This window comes from Anser anser, assembly GCF_964211835.1.
Source record: "Anser anser genome assembly, chromosome: 1".
Taxonomy (NCBI): Eukaryota; Metazoa; Chordata; class Aves; order Anseriformes; family Anatidae; genus Anser; species Anser anser.
In genome coordinates, this window is record NC_139720.1 from 88805444 (window position 1) to 88823469 (window position 18026).

Sequence of the window (18026 nt, forward strand, 5' to 3'; positions counted from 1 at the left end):
ACTTCAATCATGTTACAAAATCAAAACTTTTCCTTTTAATTCACAAAAATGTATTCATAAACGCATCCTCCAAAATAAGAATTTTTAATATGTAACTTTATGATATGTAACAGTTAGAATTAGATTTTTTAATGGGATAGATTCCTAAGCAGAAAAGCCAGAGAAGGGCATAGTAATGTGTACTCATGTCATTCTTGCATCTGTTCTTCCTGTTATTACAACACACGCTGCTCCAGTCCTGAGAACAACTAAAATCTTTCCTGTGAGTCCATACTACAGGAATATTGACTCAGTTATAATAGTCATTCACTTTAGTACTGTTGGAATGCCAAATTCAAGACAATAAAGCCAAAATAGTGAGTGACTTACCCCATTTAAAGGAAATGTTTTCCATCCTAGTTCTCCGAGGGCAGCTGTAGTATCAAGCAACACAACTGAAAGTGGAGAAAGAAACGATATGTTTGTGGTGTTGTTTTGATTAGACATATACAAGTATAAAGTACAGCAAAGTATAAACCAATATGAACTGAACTAGACATATCAGCCAGGTACATCTGCTTAAAGCTATTAAAGCTTTAATATTAAAGCTTTAATGAAAACATTGGAGTATGAATACTCCAACACAATAAAAACATTTAAGCTTTTGAGGTTTACATTTCATTATTATGCATCTCAGAAAATATCACTCATACAAAAACTAAATGTCTTGCCAAAACCATTGCCAAATCACAACACATTACTGATGCCTCATCATTAAATGGTGCCTGAATAAGCAAGCATGAGTTTGCAATCCTTTGCCTGGAAATCTAGAAAGTCTGCATGTGGACTTGAGCACTAAAGCTAAGAAAATAAGGAAAAACATCTTCAAAAGAAAGATATTTGAAAAAAAAAACAAACTTTCAAGAAGGAAATGCAAGTTATACAATACACAAAGTATAATTCAGAACAGAAAGACTAACAACTTTTGAGTGGGTATTTTAGCTGGAATATCACAATGCTGAAAGTTGTTACAATTATTTTGCAGATCTTCTGGCATATTTGTTTTTTTTTAAATATATGACAGAATGTTCATGTTTGTAGATTACAAAATATTTCTGCACTATTCTAATATGTTAAATTACACTATCGTCATTTTTCTCTTCCTGTCAGTAACAATGCAAAGATTATACAGAACACAGCTCATAGAAATAAAGAAGCTGGCTGTAAACTAAATACGTAGTACATGAGATGTCATACCTACGTGTACTACTGCCCTCTAATGGAATTGTTTAATCTGACCCTCTAATCTAATTTAAAAAATGTAAATTATGATTTAACATAAAATTAAGTATGGTATAGTGCAGTTGATTTTAATTGTCAAGTTAGTATGTTTTGAAGGCTCAGTTCCTCCTTACAGCCCACAAATACCCATTCTCCTTCTGATAGCTAAATGATGGAGAAAAATTAAGCTATTAGTTTGGAACATGATACCACTTTGCATACATTTTGGGGTTTTATACCGTTGCACATTATCTTCCACCTCTGATCTGCACATTGATTATTTAGACAATAAACTCTATAGCTATCTATAATATTTCTATAAAGCATTTACGTCGTTATGAGTAGATGTCAGGGAAGGTTTTTTTTTTTTTTTTTTTTTTGCCTTATGGAATAGACACATCAGCATGCAAACCGTTAGGACTTGCCAGCTTCTTAGATGAAACTTGGCCTAACACCTTCCTTTGTCTCTCGTATTAGTAGCACTTAGAATTCTATATTTGGCTGTATGTTGACTTTTAACTTCATATTGAAGTAGCCTTATCAGCAAATTTACAGTCAGGTAAAAAGCTCAACATTAACCAAATAAATTTTTAATGATTTATCTGAATAAATAAATGACATTTTAAAAAGGATATTCCACAAAGGGGAGGGTTCTACTTCTGTCTTCTTCAATGCTTCACCAGTTTATGAAGCTTTGTGAATAACTCAAAGACAAATTTAACCTTTTATTTTACATGCCCTTTTATTTCCAAAAAATGGAATCCCTGTCCCTACTGAGATCATTGCTTCTGCTGATTACTTACAAAGCTGTGATTTACAGTTGTTGTAGTATTTGCTGTTTACATCAGGCTACCAAACTCTTGCTCCAGAGCCTCTTCACATTTGGCTGGTGAAGCATCAGCTTCCTCTATCACCCTCCAAGCAACAATGTACTGGGGATCTGTCACCTCCAAAAAACTTAAGCCAGTGGGTTTTGACATTTCCTTTTCATAGACAAGACCAAGCACTCAGCTGGTTTCTGAGAATATTTCAATTCATCTTAGGAGTTTGTTTTCTTTTCTCCATGTCTTCCTCCCTGTCTCTCAATCAAACCCAGACAGCACAGGCAATTTATAAATATATTTGCTTCTCAACTGAGATTCTGTCTTGCTATTTATCAAGTAATATTATGATGAGATTTTAATTCTTTCATACATGATTATATAAATAAAAAGCACTGGAACTTACTGCAAAACCTATGGACCTGCAGGCAGAAACTGACTCTTGAAAGCAGTGTCAGGGTATAATATGTTGTTTCGCTTTCATGATTTTTGTGGTAGCAGGGCAGTGATTTAATAAATATTGAGGTATTCAAAACTAATACTTCGAAGGAACAAGAACCAAAATACAGGAAGGAAAACTAATTCATTTCTTCAGTGAAAATTGAATTAATTAGTTCCTTGCCTGAATTAATCAAGTACTACCTGAAAGCTCAAAGCTATATATTAAAAAACTTAAAAACTGGTGTGAATTCATCGCTGAAAGTATGCTAAATTCAAATGTATGTGAACCATGTTCTAATATTTCATGCATATATTCACAAAATGATCCCCATCAAATAACTGAGTTTGCTAAATACAATTTTTGATATATTTTTACCTACTAAGCATCTTTTATGGTCACATATGCTCACCTATAGCCACCAAATCAGCTAGAACCTCAAACTGGAGAATTCAAACAACCAAACAGCAAATAACCAGAACTAGAATGGCAGCGCTTTCAAAGTCAGAAATGAAGATCATTAAAATTAAGGCTGCCATTGCAACAGGATTTCTATCAAAAGACATAAAAAAAATTACCAATCAGAAATGTGCAAATGATGGCAGATCAAGTAAACAGTAAATTTATGACAAAGAAATACAAACCCCTGTAAAGCTGTGAAATCAACAGGAGCTGCTATACAAATGAGGACACAGATAAAGTAATAAAATCCTCACACACTTCACTGATTTGGAAATATCTACACAATAGACTTCAGCATGGGACAGATACCCGAGCTAGCTTTAAATGAGGTAATTAAGAAACAGTCTATCCCCAGCAGCACAGACCTGATGGCAGACAAATTTGCACTGCCAAGAAGCTTCCAACTCACAGCTCCTTGGCAGAAAATTCACTCCGCCCAAAAAAATCCAGACTAAGAGGAATGCTCGCATGTATACATCTGAGTTACATACAGGAATGAACGCTTCTCTGCTGGCTGTAGAATGGTGTCATTTTCTAAGGAACTGGAAATACACATGCACAGTGACTGAAAAGAGATGGTAGACACTACACGCATGATGTTTAAAATGAGAACATTCTCCAAAAAGTTAATGGAACCAGGAAGCTTTATTTACTGACCCTTGTCCCCATGCCTACTTGCTCATGCTCCTTTCTCTGCCTTAAAATGTTCCATTCCTCTTAAATGAGACTTCATGCAAAGAGGTCATTATGGACAAGCCATTAGCTGCCAACATAAGAAAAGTGGATGCCTGGAACTACTGAAATTAACATTTACGAAAAAAAACACCTATAGATAAATTGGTTGCAACTAAGCAATGTTATTGACACTTCTGACACTAACCTCCATCTGTAGGAGCCAGATCTTTGAGGTGATGCAGACTGTAGAACTTTCAGAGTGAACAAGAATGAAAGAACGTAGTTCTACCATTACAGTCATGCATGTCCCAATTCAAAATGAACCTTTAAAAAATCTCTTTCAATAAAAAGAACTTAGATTTAGCACTTGCATATCTTTCTTTAACTAACTAAGCCAAGAATGTTGTCACTTGGGCAACAATAATGTACTGACTTAAACATGCAGCTATAAACCTATTGTTTTAGTTAACTGCAGAGTTTGTACATAGAAGTTAAAAGTGTTCGGCTTTGTTTTCCAGTATATTCCTTAATAGATATTACACCATTATAACTCATTATGCCGTAATGAACTCCATTTTCTTTTTTTTTTTGACATATCTTACATTGCTATTATTAGACTTTACAATTGAAATTAATCTTTTTAGAAGTTTTGCCCAGTCCTGAGGGAACTGCTTTATTTAAAATTATGATGATCAGAGCTCTGAGGACTGGCAGTGTGGATTTTTAATTCTGATTCCAAAATACTGCTCTGGAGATGAACTCCACAATCTTGTCTGTACAACAAAGGAAAAACCGAACATTCGTGTCACCCATTTCTTTTCTCCTTTCTTCACACAGCTGCAGACAGTCTGACCTACGAGTTTTAAAAGCATTAAGGATTTCAGCCAAATTACTTCACGGATTCATAGTCTGACATCAGAGTAGGCTATCAGATCACCTAGATTGACCTCCCACTCATTGTAGACTAATATATTTCACCATTACCTCTATACTGGGCACAATAGCATACTTTTTTTTTATTTATTTATTTTGTCTAGGCATGTTGTAACAACCTGGTTGGCCTGGCAGCATGCTTGCCCTACCTGTCTGCTGGCTGGGTTGGCCAGCAAGCCAATGCCAGGCTCACGGATGTAGGATCTCTCTGCTGTGCAGGGTAAAAGATGCACAAGTAGCAGATGGAAAGTTTCACTATCTTCCAGTAGGGCAGTTATGACTGATGATATCCTGAGACAGGCAAAACTGGCACGATATTTTTTGCTCTGAGAACTTACTTATCAACTGTAGTCAGTTCACATTTAGAAGATGAACACCCTGAGCTTCTCAAGTCTCTCACTTCCAGCCCCCAAGATAGTTGTTACAGCTCTTTTCTGAAGTGACTGCACTCTTTTTCAATTTTGATGGCCTTTTTTTCTTTCATTTTTTGAAACAAGGATCACCTAAAGTATTCTGAAGTCATTCCTTCTAACAATACTCATTAAGATAAAGAACCTTCCCAATTTTCATATCCTGTTTATATATCCCAGGTCACATCAGCCCATTTTTTATGGCAGCACAGCACTCATAGGCAGCTACTAATCTATCAAGATCACTGTCCTTTGCTGAATTGCTCCTTTTCACCATTATTTGTCAATTCAGGTTGCATTTTTCTTCTTGAATATACATTGATCCATTTGTTTATATTAAAACACATTTTACTTTTAAGGGCTGACCTTTACTAAGTGATACAGTCTGGTTTCTGTCTGCACATCCTCTTTATTTACTTACCGCTCTGCTACTCTTTTGTCAGCTGCTGGCTTTATTCCCATGTTACTAATGAACAGTGTTGACCAGTCATAATTTTGAATGCTGCATAAAGAACATCTCCAGTTCTGTGATTTACCAGTCACTGAAAAATACTTCACGGCTTCTTAGACCCCCATTTATTAATTCCACTTTCTACTTTCAGAAGCTTTCTACTGTCAGAATACTCTGTGGTATTTTGTCATCCTTTACAAAATCTAAACATGTTACCTCTGTGGTTTGTCTGCTTGATGGAGAAGGAAAGAAGAGATAAGCAATATGCGAGTTATCTTTGGAAATTAACATGTAATCAACTGGGAAAAAAAATAATAATGATTTAATTGTTTGGTTTTTGACCAGTCCTGTTTTCTATAAAACAAATGAACTGAAATCATTCTATATATATCAACTAAATCCTTTTCCAGCATTTCCATTATTTTGCATGCCACAGCTATCTGGCTTAGGCAAGATTAACGAGCTGCAGCAATAAAGGACTGGGAGCCCCTGTCTAGATAGCAGTTCTGCAGAAGAAGTATAGGGGGGTCATAGCAAATCACATAGCAAACAAAGTATCAGCAATGTTGTGTGACTGAGACAAATAAACAGGATTAGAGCCAGTGAAAAACATAAAGCAATCCTTCCCCTCTCTTCAACATTTGTAAGCCTTTTGTAAGGGAGTTCTGTACCTGGTTTTCAGTGCCTTCCTTCAAGAAACACAAGGATCACTTGCCAAAAGAGCACCAGAGAGCAACATGAACGACGAGATCTCTAGAAAGGCTGTGCTCTGGAAAGTCCTGACTGCCCTGGAGTCGTGCATCTTGGAGGTTAAACTAGAGAGGCTATCCAGTCACAGTCCTCAAGTGTATCGAAGGCAGTTAAAGCCAAAGAGAATGATCTGTTCTCTTTATTAATGGTTAACAAGGAAGAAGAGGTTTAAATTACAGAAGAAAAGAGTTTTATGTTAGACTGCAGGAAAAGCCTTACTTCCCCTATAGTTGTAGAGAAGAGGGATAGTTGAGACTAATTGGGAAGTTGGGGAATCTCCACGACAGAAAGCTTTTAACACACATTAAACACTGGTTTCTACATAAACTGACGTTGCTTTGGGGCAGAGGGAGCTAAATGACTTCTCAAATCCTCTCCAGCACTGATTTTTTATAAAAATCTAGTTTTCTGGTTAATGGTGCTTCCCTTTTCTGTTCAAACTAGTACTCTAACACCTACGCTCTTCCAGTACTCTTAAATTCCCTGTGTCCCCAAACTCATTAAACTTACCATCAGTAGCCCAGAGAGCTCCTCAGCCAATTCTTCCAGGACTCTTGGAAGAGAACTTTCTATGCCAGCTGGGGAATACTCCATATTTTTCATGTTATGTGAATAAATTATTAATTTCTAAATTTCTCAATTCTGAACACCTTATTTTCTGCACCTTTTTCTATAAATAGCTCAATACTATTTACACAATAACTTTATTCATAACGCACTAAGGAAATTCCCCTTATCCTGAGTATTCTGAGACATGGGCTTTTACCTAACACATTTAGTTTAATTTTCAATTTTCTACACTTAATACTTTCTATGGGTATTAACGTCCATGTGTGTAGTCTTTTTCTATTAATTACTACACGTGTTTATATTTCTAATTTCTGCTTTCATGTTACCTCTAAAGTAGGCTGAGCTGTTATCCAAAACTGGCCTTTTAATGCATCAATGATTTTGCAGTCAAGAATTTTAAAAAGTAATTTCCACACTGACCTTTTTCCTTTTCATACTTGCACATACACACACAATTAGAATTCTACTCTAATGAATGAAAACAAGTCAGAATATTTTTTCATGAACAAAACCCAACATCTCATTAATGGCAAACTTATCTTTCCAACCTAGTAAGTTATTAGACTGGGTGCAATATTTTTTTAGGGTAGACAACTGTTCTTTAACTCAGTGGCGTTTTACTCTTAGTTACATGAGGTCTCCAGTGAGCGTCTTCAAAAACTAATTCCCTCACAGCACCGTTTTTTCTTTCCATTTATTCCATACAGATGTTTAAGGAATAACTTATCCTGTTTTCTAAATCGATTCAGTTATCTGTTTCAATGTCACTGTTCCCTACTATTACCTGGATACATGTAATTTCGAATCCTGTAGCTCTGTGCTAACAAGATTAAAACAAACAGTATTTATGTAGCATAAAATGCTGCTACCCACCTTTTTCATTCAACCTTCTTACCTATTACCATTCAACCTTATTACCTATTTTCCAGCAGGATCATTTTTTTAATGAAATTAAAATTTATTCTCTTTGTTATATCATTTCATGCTTTCCTACACTTTCTTAGTGCTCCTGCTACTCCAGAGCCAAAACAATTATCTTCTCCGTGCCTTTATGTGCAAACATGCACATACTCCTGAGACTAGAAGGCTGCTCCATCTCTCACCAGAAAGTGAGCCAACATTTTTCATACCAAAAGCTTCATTTTTACTTTATTCTTTCTCATATTGCCTTTCTTTCATTCTGACTTCCTTTTTTCCTTTTTTTGTATTATTGTTGTATGCATTGCCAACCATTGCAGCCCACTCAGTTACATCAGGATAACTTCATTGGATTAAGTACTAAACAGAAAAAGCAAGATGAAGCTCTGATTTATTATTCAGTCTCTTCCTTTTTTTTTTTTTTATTATTATTTTTTGGTGGAAAACGGTGTTGAATTTGGATTATGGATTGCAGATTTTTATATGACTGTGCCATATAAATAAGAAAGATAAATAAACCAAAATCTTTACTTCATTCTTGCTACCTAAAACCGTAAGATACCATGCTGAGAGATGTAATTTATGTAATTTTTTAAAATGAAAGAGTGTCTTGTACCTACTGAGGGAACTGATGGAGGCAGAGGCAATTGATTCCCGCTGTATCTTCAGTACCATCATTCCATATACTGTCAACCCCCTGAAGCTAAGGAAAGGGAAGCAGCAACTAACCTTGGAATGACACAGTATTTCATTTGAACAATTAAGTGGATGAAACATATTTAAGACCAAAGCTGATTACTGTACTCACTGCATATCATTTTTGCAAGCTTATGTGTTCCTTTCTGTTTGCAACTCATTTGCCAAATACTTATTTTTTCAACTCCATATGTTTTTTAGCATTCAGAGAAATAAGCCAGTTCCTTTACAAACATGTAGATTTTTCTATTTGTTATTCATGCTGTGTAATTGATCTTTGATTGCAACATGACATTACTTCAGAAGAACAAATCATAAGCATAATATATGATTGTATCTTTGGAAAGGGGAGCTATATGAACATGCATACAACTTATATTTTCATGAAGAAAAATGCAGTTTTACAAATATTTCCAAATAACAAGGTATGCAGCCATAATGGGATGACACAATACTCAATACTCAGATTCTGAATAAATGTGTTTCAGCACCTCAGAAGTAAAGTTAAATCTCAGCTAAAACCAGCAAGACTTGACACTCAGAATTCTACAGGTAGGCCTAAATCATTTGTTATTTCTATAGCACCAAGGAATTTACATATTTATCTTTTACCAGCGTCTACTAAGACTGCAAAGGTCCACTTCACATCTATATTTTCTTTATCTAGAAATGACTGTTGAAATTATCACTGTAAATTCTGACGGGTACTCAGAAAAGTCTACTGTTTGGAGAAAGCCCTTGGCTTTCATCTTTGGGGAACAATAGACAGCAGTCCTTATGTGTTATTTGAATAAAAAGACAAAAATTAGAACATACAGTCAGCTTGTTGTCTACATTTGTCTACAAAAATAGGCCACATTTACTGTGGCTTATTTTTAGTATTTTAACACCTGTCTTTCTAAAAGAAGGACAGTATATTTTTAAAAAGTAACAAGTCTGTGGCTACAGGATGCCAGACTTTAAGCTAAATTTAGGGTCTAAAATATCCAAACACAAACATTTCTTATTTTAACAATAGAACTTTACTTCCTTCCTAATGCCACTTTATTGTAACAAACAATTCTTCAACATACTTCAAATGCTTATCAAAATGCTCTGATGAACAATTATTATCATTTGTAATTTATAACCGGTATGTGGCCCATTGAACATACCTATATCATTTTAAGTAGAGGTATGACAAGATATTATTGATAATTACATTTTTTTAAATGTTGGGATCAGTAAATATTCAAAATGCTGGACAAATTTAAATAAGTTTTATAAAGTTGGTGCTTAAGATATTGTAAGATAAAGAACAAAGATAGATGGGTTTATTTTAAAGACACGAAAATACTTACACCCAAACCAAATAATGGTAAACTTTTACGTTATTTATTTCCATCACTTTTGTAGTCTGTTTTTAATAGCATTAGTCATGTAGAATAGTGCGCAAATGCTTAATTAAAAAAATAATAAAAAAATTGGAAACAAATGATTAATTCTAAATATTAGTCAATTATGCCTAACCATTTTTGTTTAAATGAAGGTTGTTTCTGCTCAGACATCACATAACAGGCAGAGTTCATACTTGAAGTAGCCTCAGTACAGCTAGAATAGAGACTACTTGACCAAGTATTAGCCTTTAAAATTATTTGAGACAAAGAAAGGTATGAAAGCTTTGTAGCAGCTTCCTGTACAAAGCATCTTGTGAGATTTATTTCTCTGACATTAAAAAAAAAAAAGGAATAATCAAGTGAGTGAAGGCAAGAAGAATGACCTTTGTCCTGTTTTGTAGCAGCACTCAGAAGAGCCCCTCTGCATGATGGCCTACAGCAGGAGCTCCTTGCTGTGGAACTTAACTAGAGGTTGTGTCACCTCCACACTGCCGCAACAGTCCATGCTTCAGTGGTTTTTCTGCACGTGTGTATAGGACTGCTCCAATGGTGAAAGTCCCTCTAAAGCAACTTATGAGGGACAGAAGTGTTTAAATGGATATTCTACATTGACTTCCTTTTTCAATATCACACAACTTGAATCCCTGTTAACAATACAGACAAACATATCAAAGACATAGGAGCAATTAAACAATTTATCAGTCATGGGCACATAACATCATTCAGTAGAAGATACAGGCTTCCCCAGTAACATGGGTGCCACATTTCATTTCATGAATACAGTGTGGAGCCATGGGCATCATCCTGACACATTGTGTCACCAAAGCGTGTAGAAAATGTAGCTATTGTGCTCAAATACATGACAATTTATACACTGAATTTTTTGGGGGGATAATAGTTACAAACCCATATTATACACAGTTAAATCTTAACTACGTTATTTTACTGCTTCACAAGCTGTTTTGCCCTAAGACAACTGTAAACATCTGTTTTGAGGTCTAACATACATTCTGGCTTCTCTGACATGACTCCTATCCACAAGCACAAGAAAAAATAAAATTACTGAGGTAAAGAGAAAGCATATTCACATTTAGAAAAAAATTAGTTTACTTCAGAAACAGATGAACCCCCAACTTTTCCTCAGGTAACTGTGAAATAGAGACAGAATAGGTAATATCCTCTCCCTCCTAGCCTATAATACAGATTTTTCCCAGGAGCACAGCGTCAAAGTGATTTCAAAGTGATTTAGTTGAACACTGCACTGCTGAACAGGGGAATAAGACAGGAGGAGGTTCTCAAGTCCACAGACCAGCCAGAAGGGACTAATTCCTATATTTGTAACGCATCAGTAGGGGCTGAGTGCTGCACTGTCAGCCCCGCAGGACAGGCAGCGAACACAGAATTGAAGAGTAAGTCTTGGCTGGTAGAAGCAGACTGTTGTACTTTACTGGACTCTGCACAACGTGTAAGATGGGAAGAAAGACTTTTCAGATACCAGGGAAACAGCGTGATCTTAAGCATTGACTCAGCTTTCATTTCTAAGGCATTTCTTTTCAGGAGGGATTCATGGCAAAATGATGTGAGATAAATTAATGCAGGTCACAGGTCCAGAAAATAATACTGGACATGGTGTTATGTCACATACCTGTATTATTTTCCTAAGCTTTTCATTTCACGTGTGAGATACAAAGAAGTCAGGAGCTAACCCTAATAAAAACAGGAGTCACAAAATTATGATAAGAGCCTAGCTTCCCTATGTAATAATTTTCATTCTGACTTGAAAAAGCTAATTGATATTCAATTCACCATCATGTTCATGTCAACAGTAGATTACTGGGCAGATTTTCCTTAATGAACATGAACACCTGACAGTTTTGTCAGCTATGTTTATTAACCTGACTGTATCTTCATTAGGGAAATTAGAAACAAGTGAAATTCAGACAAATGGATTTTTCTTTCCTTGCATTGGTAAAGTACAAATGACTTGCGTGTTGAAGCCAATCCTACTAGACTGTGACTTGGTTTGTGGAGTCATGATGCTAAATTTAATATTCTCCACTTTACTGTTAACCTTTTTTGTTCTGCATTCTCCCATGCATTTGCTTTTATGACTTTTACTATACTAACTTTTTTTCAAGTGGCGATAAAACAAACAAAAAGGCTACATGACAACAATCCATAAGTGAAAAGGATACACAAAAGGTTTCAGAAAAATATAGCAAAATGTATACGGAACTGTCAGTCAGACTAGTTATGAAGTTAATGCTTCTGTAGCTATTATTCTTATACTCTACATTTCTTGGGATTTCCTCTGTTCAAGTGGTACAGAAACTTCCCATGGGAGTTGATAGGAATAATCAAACCCACCTTATTAGAAACAATATTAGAATTATTATGATACTGTTATTATATTATTCACCCATTCTTTCTCCCACTGCACTGATCCAAAGACCTAGCCCCTCTATTAGTAAAGCATAAAATTGTATAGCAAGGGTTTGTTCCCTTTGTCCCATGCAAAGCCGGAGAGATTGACACAGAGATACCTTCAACCAGGTGACCTGTTTCTTTTCAAGTGGAGTGAGAACCAAAACCAGTACAGACCTTTTCCTTTTAAAGGAAGAAGTTTGGAAGAGAACAGCTCATAGTGACAGACAGGGAATGGGAAGATAGATGGTCACTGCTTACTCAAGTAGTTACTTAATAACCATGATAAAAAATAAGCTGTTTGGTCCCTCTGAGGAATAAACCAGGAAGATGTTAGGAGAGGTACAAAGACTGAAGCAACTCAAGAGAGCTCATGCTTGACTCGCAGCACAGCTCCATGAAGAACTGTTGGGAGCATCTCTAACACTTGAACTGAGATAAGGGCCCGCTCCAGGCTTTCTGGCCTGGTGCTTGAGAGTGCATATTGCCGCAGCTGCAGAGCATGCTGCTTCAGACACAGCTGAAACCAGGAACCAGGAGTCTGAAGCTGTGACCTACATGAAAATCAGATGTGGGAAGAAGAGCCGTGAGACAAGCAGGCGGACAAGCAGGCATTTGTGTGGCCACAAGATGTAGAATTGGTCTCAGGAGGATAAGCGGTGGCACAGATCTGTCCCCTAAAGCTGAAGGCTCTTTACCACCCTCTGTCTTCTACTACTTCTGTAGTTCAGCTTAACTTCTTAAGTCTAGGCTGTTAAATAAGAGTTTACCTACATTCAGTCAGTATTTTTATGTCACAGAATGAGATAGGAGTCATGCCTATTTTGCAGACAGAAAAGCTACGGTACAGAAAGCAAAGAGCTCATACAGCTCGTAAATGGCAGATCCATCTCCAGCCATTTGTTTCAGTACTCGACTGGCCTGCTCTTGAAAGCTAAGAATGTCTCCATGAAGTGGCACAGAGGGTGAAAAAGCATATCCACCCATATGGAGTTTAATCCCCATATGTTGCGTTGATGCAGTTTGAACTACCACCCAGATTTTATTCACAAATCATACAAATGAGCCTCCAGAAGAGACAGGATGTTAACATAATCCACTGCAGATCTATAGCAATGCTATAAGCCTGATGAAATTAGTATTCATACTCAAGTACAAGGACATGCTCCCTAACCTCCCTACTGACCTGAGAAAACGAGAGAAATACAAAGGATTGGGGAGGGCTATCAAGCCCACATTTGTATTTTTTTCAGCTTGTTAAAGGTGATGTGTTTAGTAATGGTTTTAGCTGTCAGCGGTTAAGGCAAGTTATCAATAGAGCCACAAGCTGTGGGCATATATGAGAGCAGAAGCAGTCAAGACTTTCAAAGGTGTCAGTGCTCTCAAGTAAAATGATCAATTTGCCTCCTTTGAATTCTGAAGTGGCATCTCATTTGCTTAGTAAGTCACCCACTTTGGAAGTAAAAGGTTTACTATAGTTGGCCTTAAGGCTGGGTTGTACACGACATACAGAAAAAGAGTCTAGAAGTCTAGAACGGTGAAAAAAAAAAAAAAAAAACTTCCAGAAAGGAACTCAAATGCAACTTGGAAATCATGAGGTTAACAGTTGACTATTAAATATTATTATTTTAATGCAGACGTTCAAAATATACCAAAGTAAATAAAACTTATTAGAAAGAAGAGTTGTTCCACTCATGACAAATACTCCCAGAGATATCCCAGGTTTATATTCATGATGATAAAATGCTTTCTATCTCCTTTGATTAAATATCCGCACAGCCAGTCAGTTTAATGTTTTTCAGCTTTGTAATTCTCTCTTTCTCTGAGTTAGTCTGTCACTTTTTCTACCAGCTCTTCATTTATAATTTATGGTGTCAAGCACCAAGCTTTCACAGCATGAACATTTTCCAGGTGCTAGGTCAGGCTGTCAAACTAAAGTACATGCTAATAATTGGTAGCTTTGAAATTCTTGGTCTCTTACTTATGGTGGAACATCAACATGAAAGCTCAATTGTTTTTACAAAATAATCAGGTTTGCAATACTTGCAATGTTATCAACAAATAAATATACAGCATCCTGTCATTTACTTGACAGTAAATAAATTTTGACTATCTAACCAAAAATCAAATTGCTTGAAAAGATTGGATGGCATGGAAGTGCTCATCTCTACTACATACAGACTTCAAGCTTTGAGTGATATACTTTTAAAGCACATACATTCAGATTAAGATTCCAAAGATAACTGAAGAGCATAAAATAGATCTGAGAACGCCATTGTTCATGTAGTAAACTGGTATGCCTGTCCTGTTGAATAAGTAGTCTCATATTCATCAGTATATAGTTACAATCCTTTTTTTTTTTTTTTTTTTCCCTTTTGTGACTACGTGGTAACCAAATTGGAGAAAGTAAACTCTTTTCTGATATCACATCAAGAATAGAAAGTAAAAAGACTCTGCTTTTCTGTCTTACTTCAGAAATTCCTTTGAATTTTCTACAGTGCAAGAGTTGATTTGAATATGATGCAGGGAACATTTTTCAGTACATCTTTTCCTAATCCGTGGCTCTTTAAAATTAAGCATCAGAAAAAATGTTGTAACCTAACAGTATGATACTTTTATAAAAAATAATAAAAGCAAACAAACTGACTGCTAAAACAGTGCAATGTAAAAACAGTCACTTCTGCTAAGGCTGAAAATAGTCTGTTTTGTACCAAGGGGTAGCCGTGTGTAACACACACAGACATGGAAGGAATTTGTGAGACTTCCATTGACCTGAAATGAACACATCTGGGGCACAACAATTTGGCAGGTACAGCGCTGCATCACTGCTGCCGGAAATGCGGTAGTGCTCTTCAACCGGCTTAGTTCAAAGCACTGCTTCCAAGGCTTGTCATTGCAGATTGCTGGAGTGCTGCCAAGGGACTTTGAAGGCAATGCAAAATATAGACTATATAATACTACATCCACACTGTAACTTCACAATATGGGAACCCTTATATTTGAATGATTATCACAAACTTAATGTTTGAATTAAAATCTGCTTTATATTATTTCTCTTGGAAACTTCTTTTCTTCTCTTTAGCCATTCTGTCTGAAATGTTTGAGCCCAGAAAATGAGAGAAGGGTATAAACAGCACCATGACTGTGGAGATGTGTTACTCTTAATGGAAAAACAGGGAATAATTTCAAAATTCTTCTTTGCTCCTAACTGAGGACTACATTACCTCAACCTTATCTTGGAGGGCCATCCAGTATATCTATGAATCCAGTATATTTGTCTATGAACTAGCATGATATACTTTTTACCAACATAACAAAGACCAAGCCTGAAAAACTACTACTGCCCCTGCACTTCTTCCCAATAAAGTTCTTTGTATGTAAATACTTTGAAAAGCATATGAAGAATGCACTTTAACTTACACTGACCCCTTGTTTAAGGTCCTAACATATGCAGTTCCACAGAAATGTTTTGTTTTCGTCTTTGACTAAAGATTTTACCAGACATAATTAAAGCACGGAGAAAACTGTACTGCAGAGTAACTTACACAGAAGATCATCAACATAGCATGTTAAGTACTATGAATGAAGCCTTCCAAAACTGTATGTATTACTATTCTAGTTTTCTAGAAAAGAAACTCACTACAGCATGGCTACATGCTTGCTTAAAAGTCACAAAAAAAGAAAAAAGAAAAAAAAAGAGAGAGATGGGAAATGAATCAGCTAGTGTGACCCTGCCACCTACCCCTGGATTTACCTCACCTTTTTAGGTGTCATGGAAGTCTTACAGAGCAGATGATTCAATGGCTGTGCTTTGCCAACAAAAGGTCCCTGATTTTAAAGCGTAGCATCTCTACCTGCACAGTCAGTCAGAGTCTAATTGGGACTACAATGGGTTTGGAAGTAAAGCTGGAGAAATGGAGTATGGTGTTATCTGCAAAAGACACAAACACCAAACTAGCAAGGAGGAACAAGTACAAGGGAAAGACAGAAAATCAGTTGTTAGTGGAAAGGCCAAGGGCCACCCAGAGCAACAAACCCTAACAACTGAAGGTCAGTTTGTGAAGGACAGACATTTTTACCCAAAGGCACAGTGAGTGGATTTGACAGTTAAGAGAAGACCCCATGAACGATGAATATTGTGGGAACAGAAGTTTGATGAAGGTGGTTAAGGACCAACAGACTGATGACACCCACAGAGAATGAGATTGGATTGAGTGGGTGGACGACAGCAGTCAGACAATGAACTTTGCAGGAGCATAACGTGAATTGACGGGGCTAAAAGGACATACAATGGACTTAAGAGTGCCCAAAGATATATAGAGGAATCTGAGGGAGAAATGGCTAGGCTAAAGACAAACATTTCTATAGGAAGGCTTGATGGGAAGGAAAAATGAAAATGAATTATGTTGAATAGCAAAATAATAATACACAACAGAACTGGGGTTGTAGGAAAATGTGGATTGGAGAGTGTTACACAGTCTCCAATGCATTGAAAAGTGTTAATGGATAGCTGGGCTGTGCAGGAAGATCATAAACATTGGCTCTGTTAAAAAGAAACATATTTATTATTCTTTGCATATCAGGAGTGATGTAAAAGTTGGAAAGGGGAGGCAGCTAACAGGTTTTGCACATATTTGCTTTCACTAAGGCAACTTGTCATCAGAACTGTATCTAAAATCCTAAATATATCATCCATAACGGATTTGTCTAAAATTTAAATCACAGTCTTTCAAAATATGGCAATTCACAGGACATACTACAACTAAGACAACTGAAGCTGTCTTTCCCTTTTCATTTCAGACTGCATGATAAAAGCCTGTCTACAAGAAACAAGGTTTCACGTTCAGTAATGATAGAGTAATTCTGGAATAAACATAGTATCATCAGTAGAGCTAACACCGGATAATTGAAGGCAGTTGAATCTAAGAACAGTTTCAGGCCAAAAATATTTTGTTACTTACCTACATGTATTTTTTTCTCTACCTATAAAAAAGGGTGAGATTATAACCAGCATTAAATCAGGAATTAGATGGAGAGAATCAGCGTTGAAATGAAATACATTAGGATGAAAATTAGGTATATACTTGGAACACAAGTTAAACAAAAAGATAAAGGGATATTATATCTGAAATTGAGTACAGATTTATATATAGATTATATTATAGATTATATAAATCTATATATAGATTTACATATATTTCATAAACACATACCTACCTAAGGTCTTCTCTTACAAGAGCTAGCTGCCACATTATCTGAGAAGTTCAAAAACTCATTGCTCTCAGTTTTCCACATGTTCAAAATCAGTCTCAGACTATAAATATACTATCTCATGGCAGGTTTCTCTACTGTCTACATGAATGCAATCAATTATTGCTTAACGTTGTTTCCCACCAACAATAATGAATGACTTGATCAGAATCTCAGTTTACTTTTTTGATTGTCTACAGTCCCTTCATTTCCTGTGCTTGCTCTCAATCAGAATAAGTGATTTAAATCTCATACTTAATTTAAAACAGATGAAGGGGGAGTTTATGATGTTTCATTCATGTAAATGCCAAATTTATAACAATGAATATTATCTTTTATATTGCTATACAGTTTAATTTATTTCATCTAAGAGCAATAAAACAGAGTAAGTACTGAGCGATCCTAATAGCCAAGAAGAATCAAATTATGGAAGAAAAAGCTGACATCTGAATTATAATGCATTAAGGTAAAATTACAGCTGAATTTGAGTGTAATTTCATTCAATTTGACTTTGAGAATGCAGTAATTTTTTCAGGCTTATTTCAGAATTATGCAAACCAAAAAGTGTTTTGAAACTACAAAAATTATGAA

The 18026-nt window shown here is 35.9% G+C and overlaps 1 protein-coding gene across 10 annotated transcripts in view; it reads right to left on the reverse strand.

The window, feature by feature from the left end:
• Positions 1-18026, reverse strand: part of EPHA6 (EPH receptor A6) — a 575874-nt gene that overhangs the window by 492862 nt on the left and 64986 nt on the right. For all 10 annotated transcript variants that reach the window (XR_014578284.1, XR_014578285.1, XM_083820701.1 and 7 more), the window contains exon 2: positions 370-434. Coding sequence is in view for 8 of the 10 variants with exons in the window: in XM_083820701.1 (XP_083676827.1) it covers positions 370-434 (65 nt within the window). In the remaining 2 variants the exon portion in view is untranslated. The remainder of the gene's footprint in view (positions 1-369; positions 435-18026) is intronic.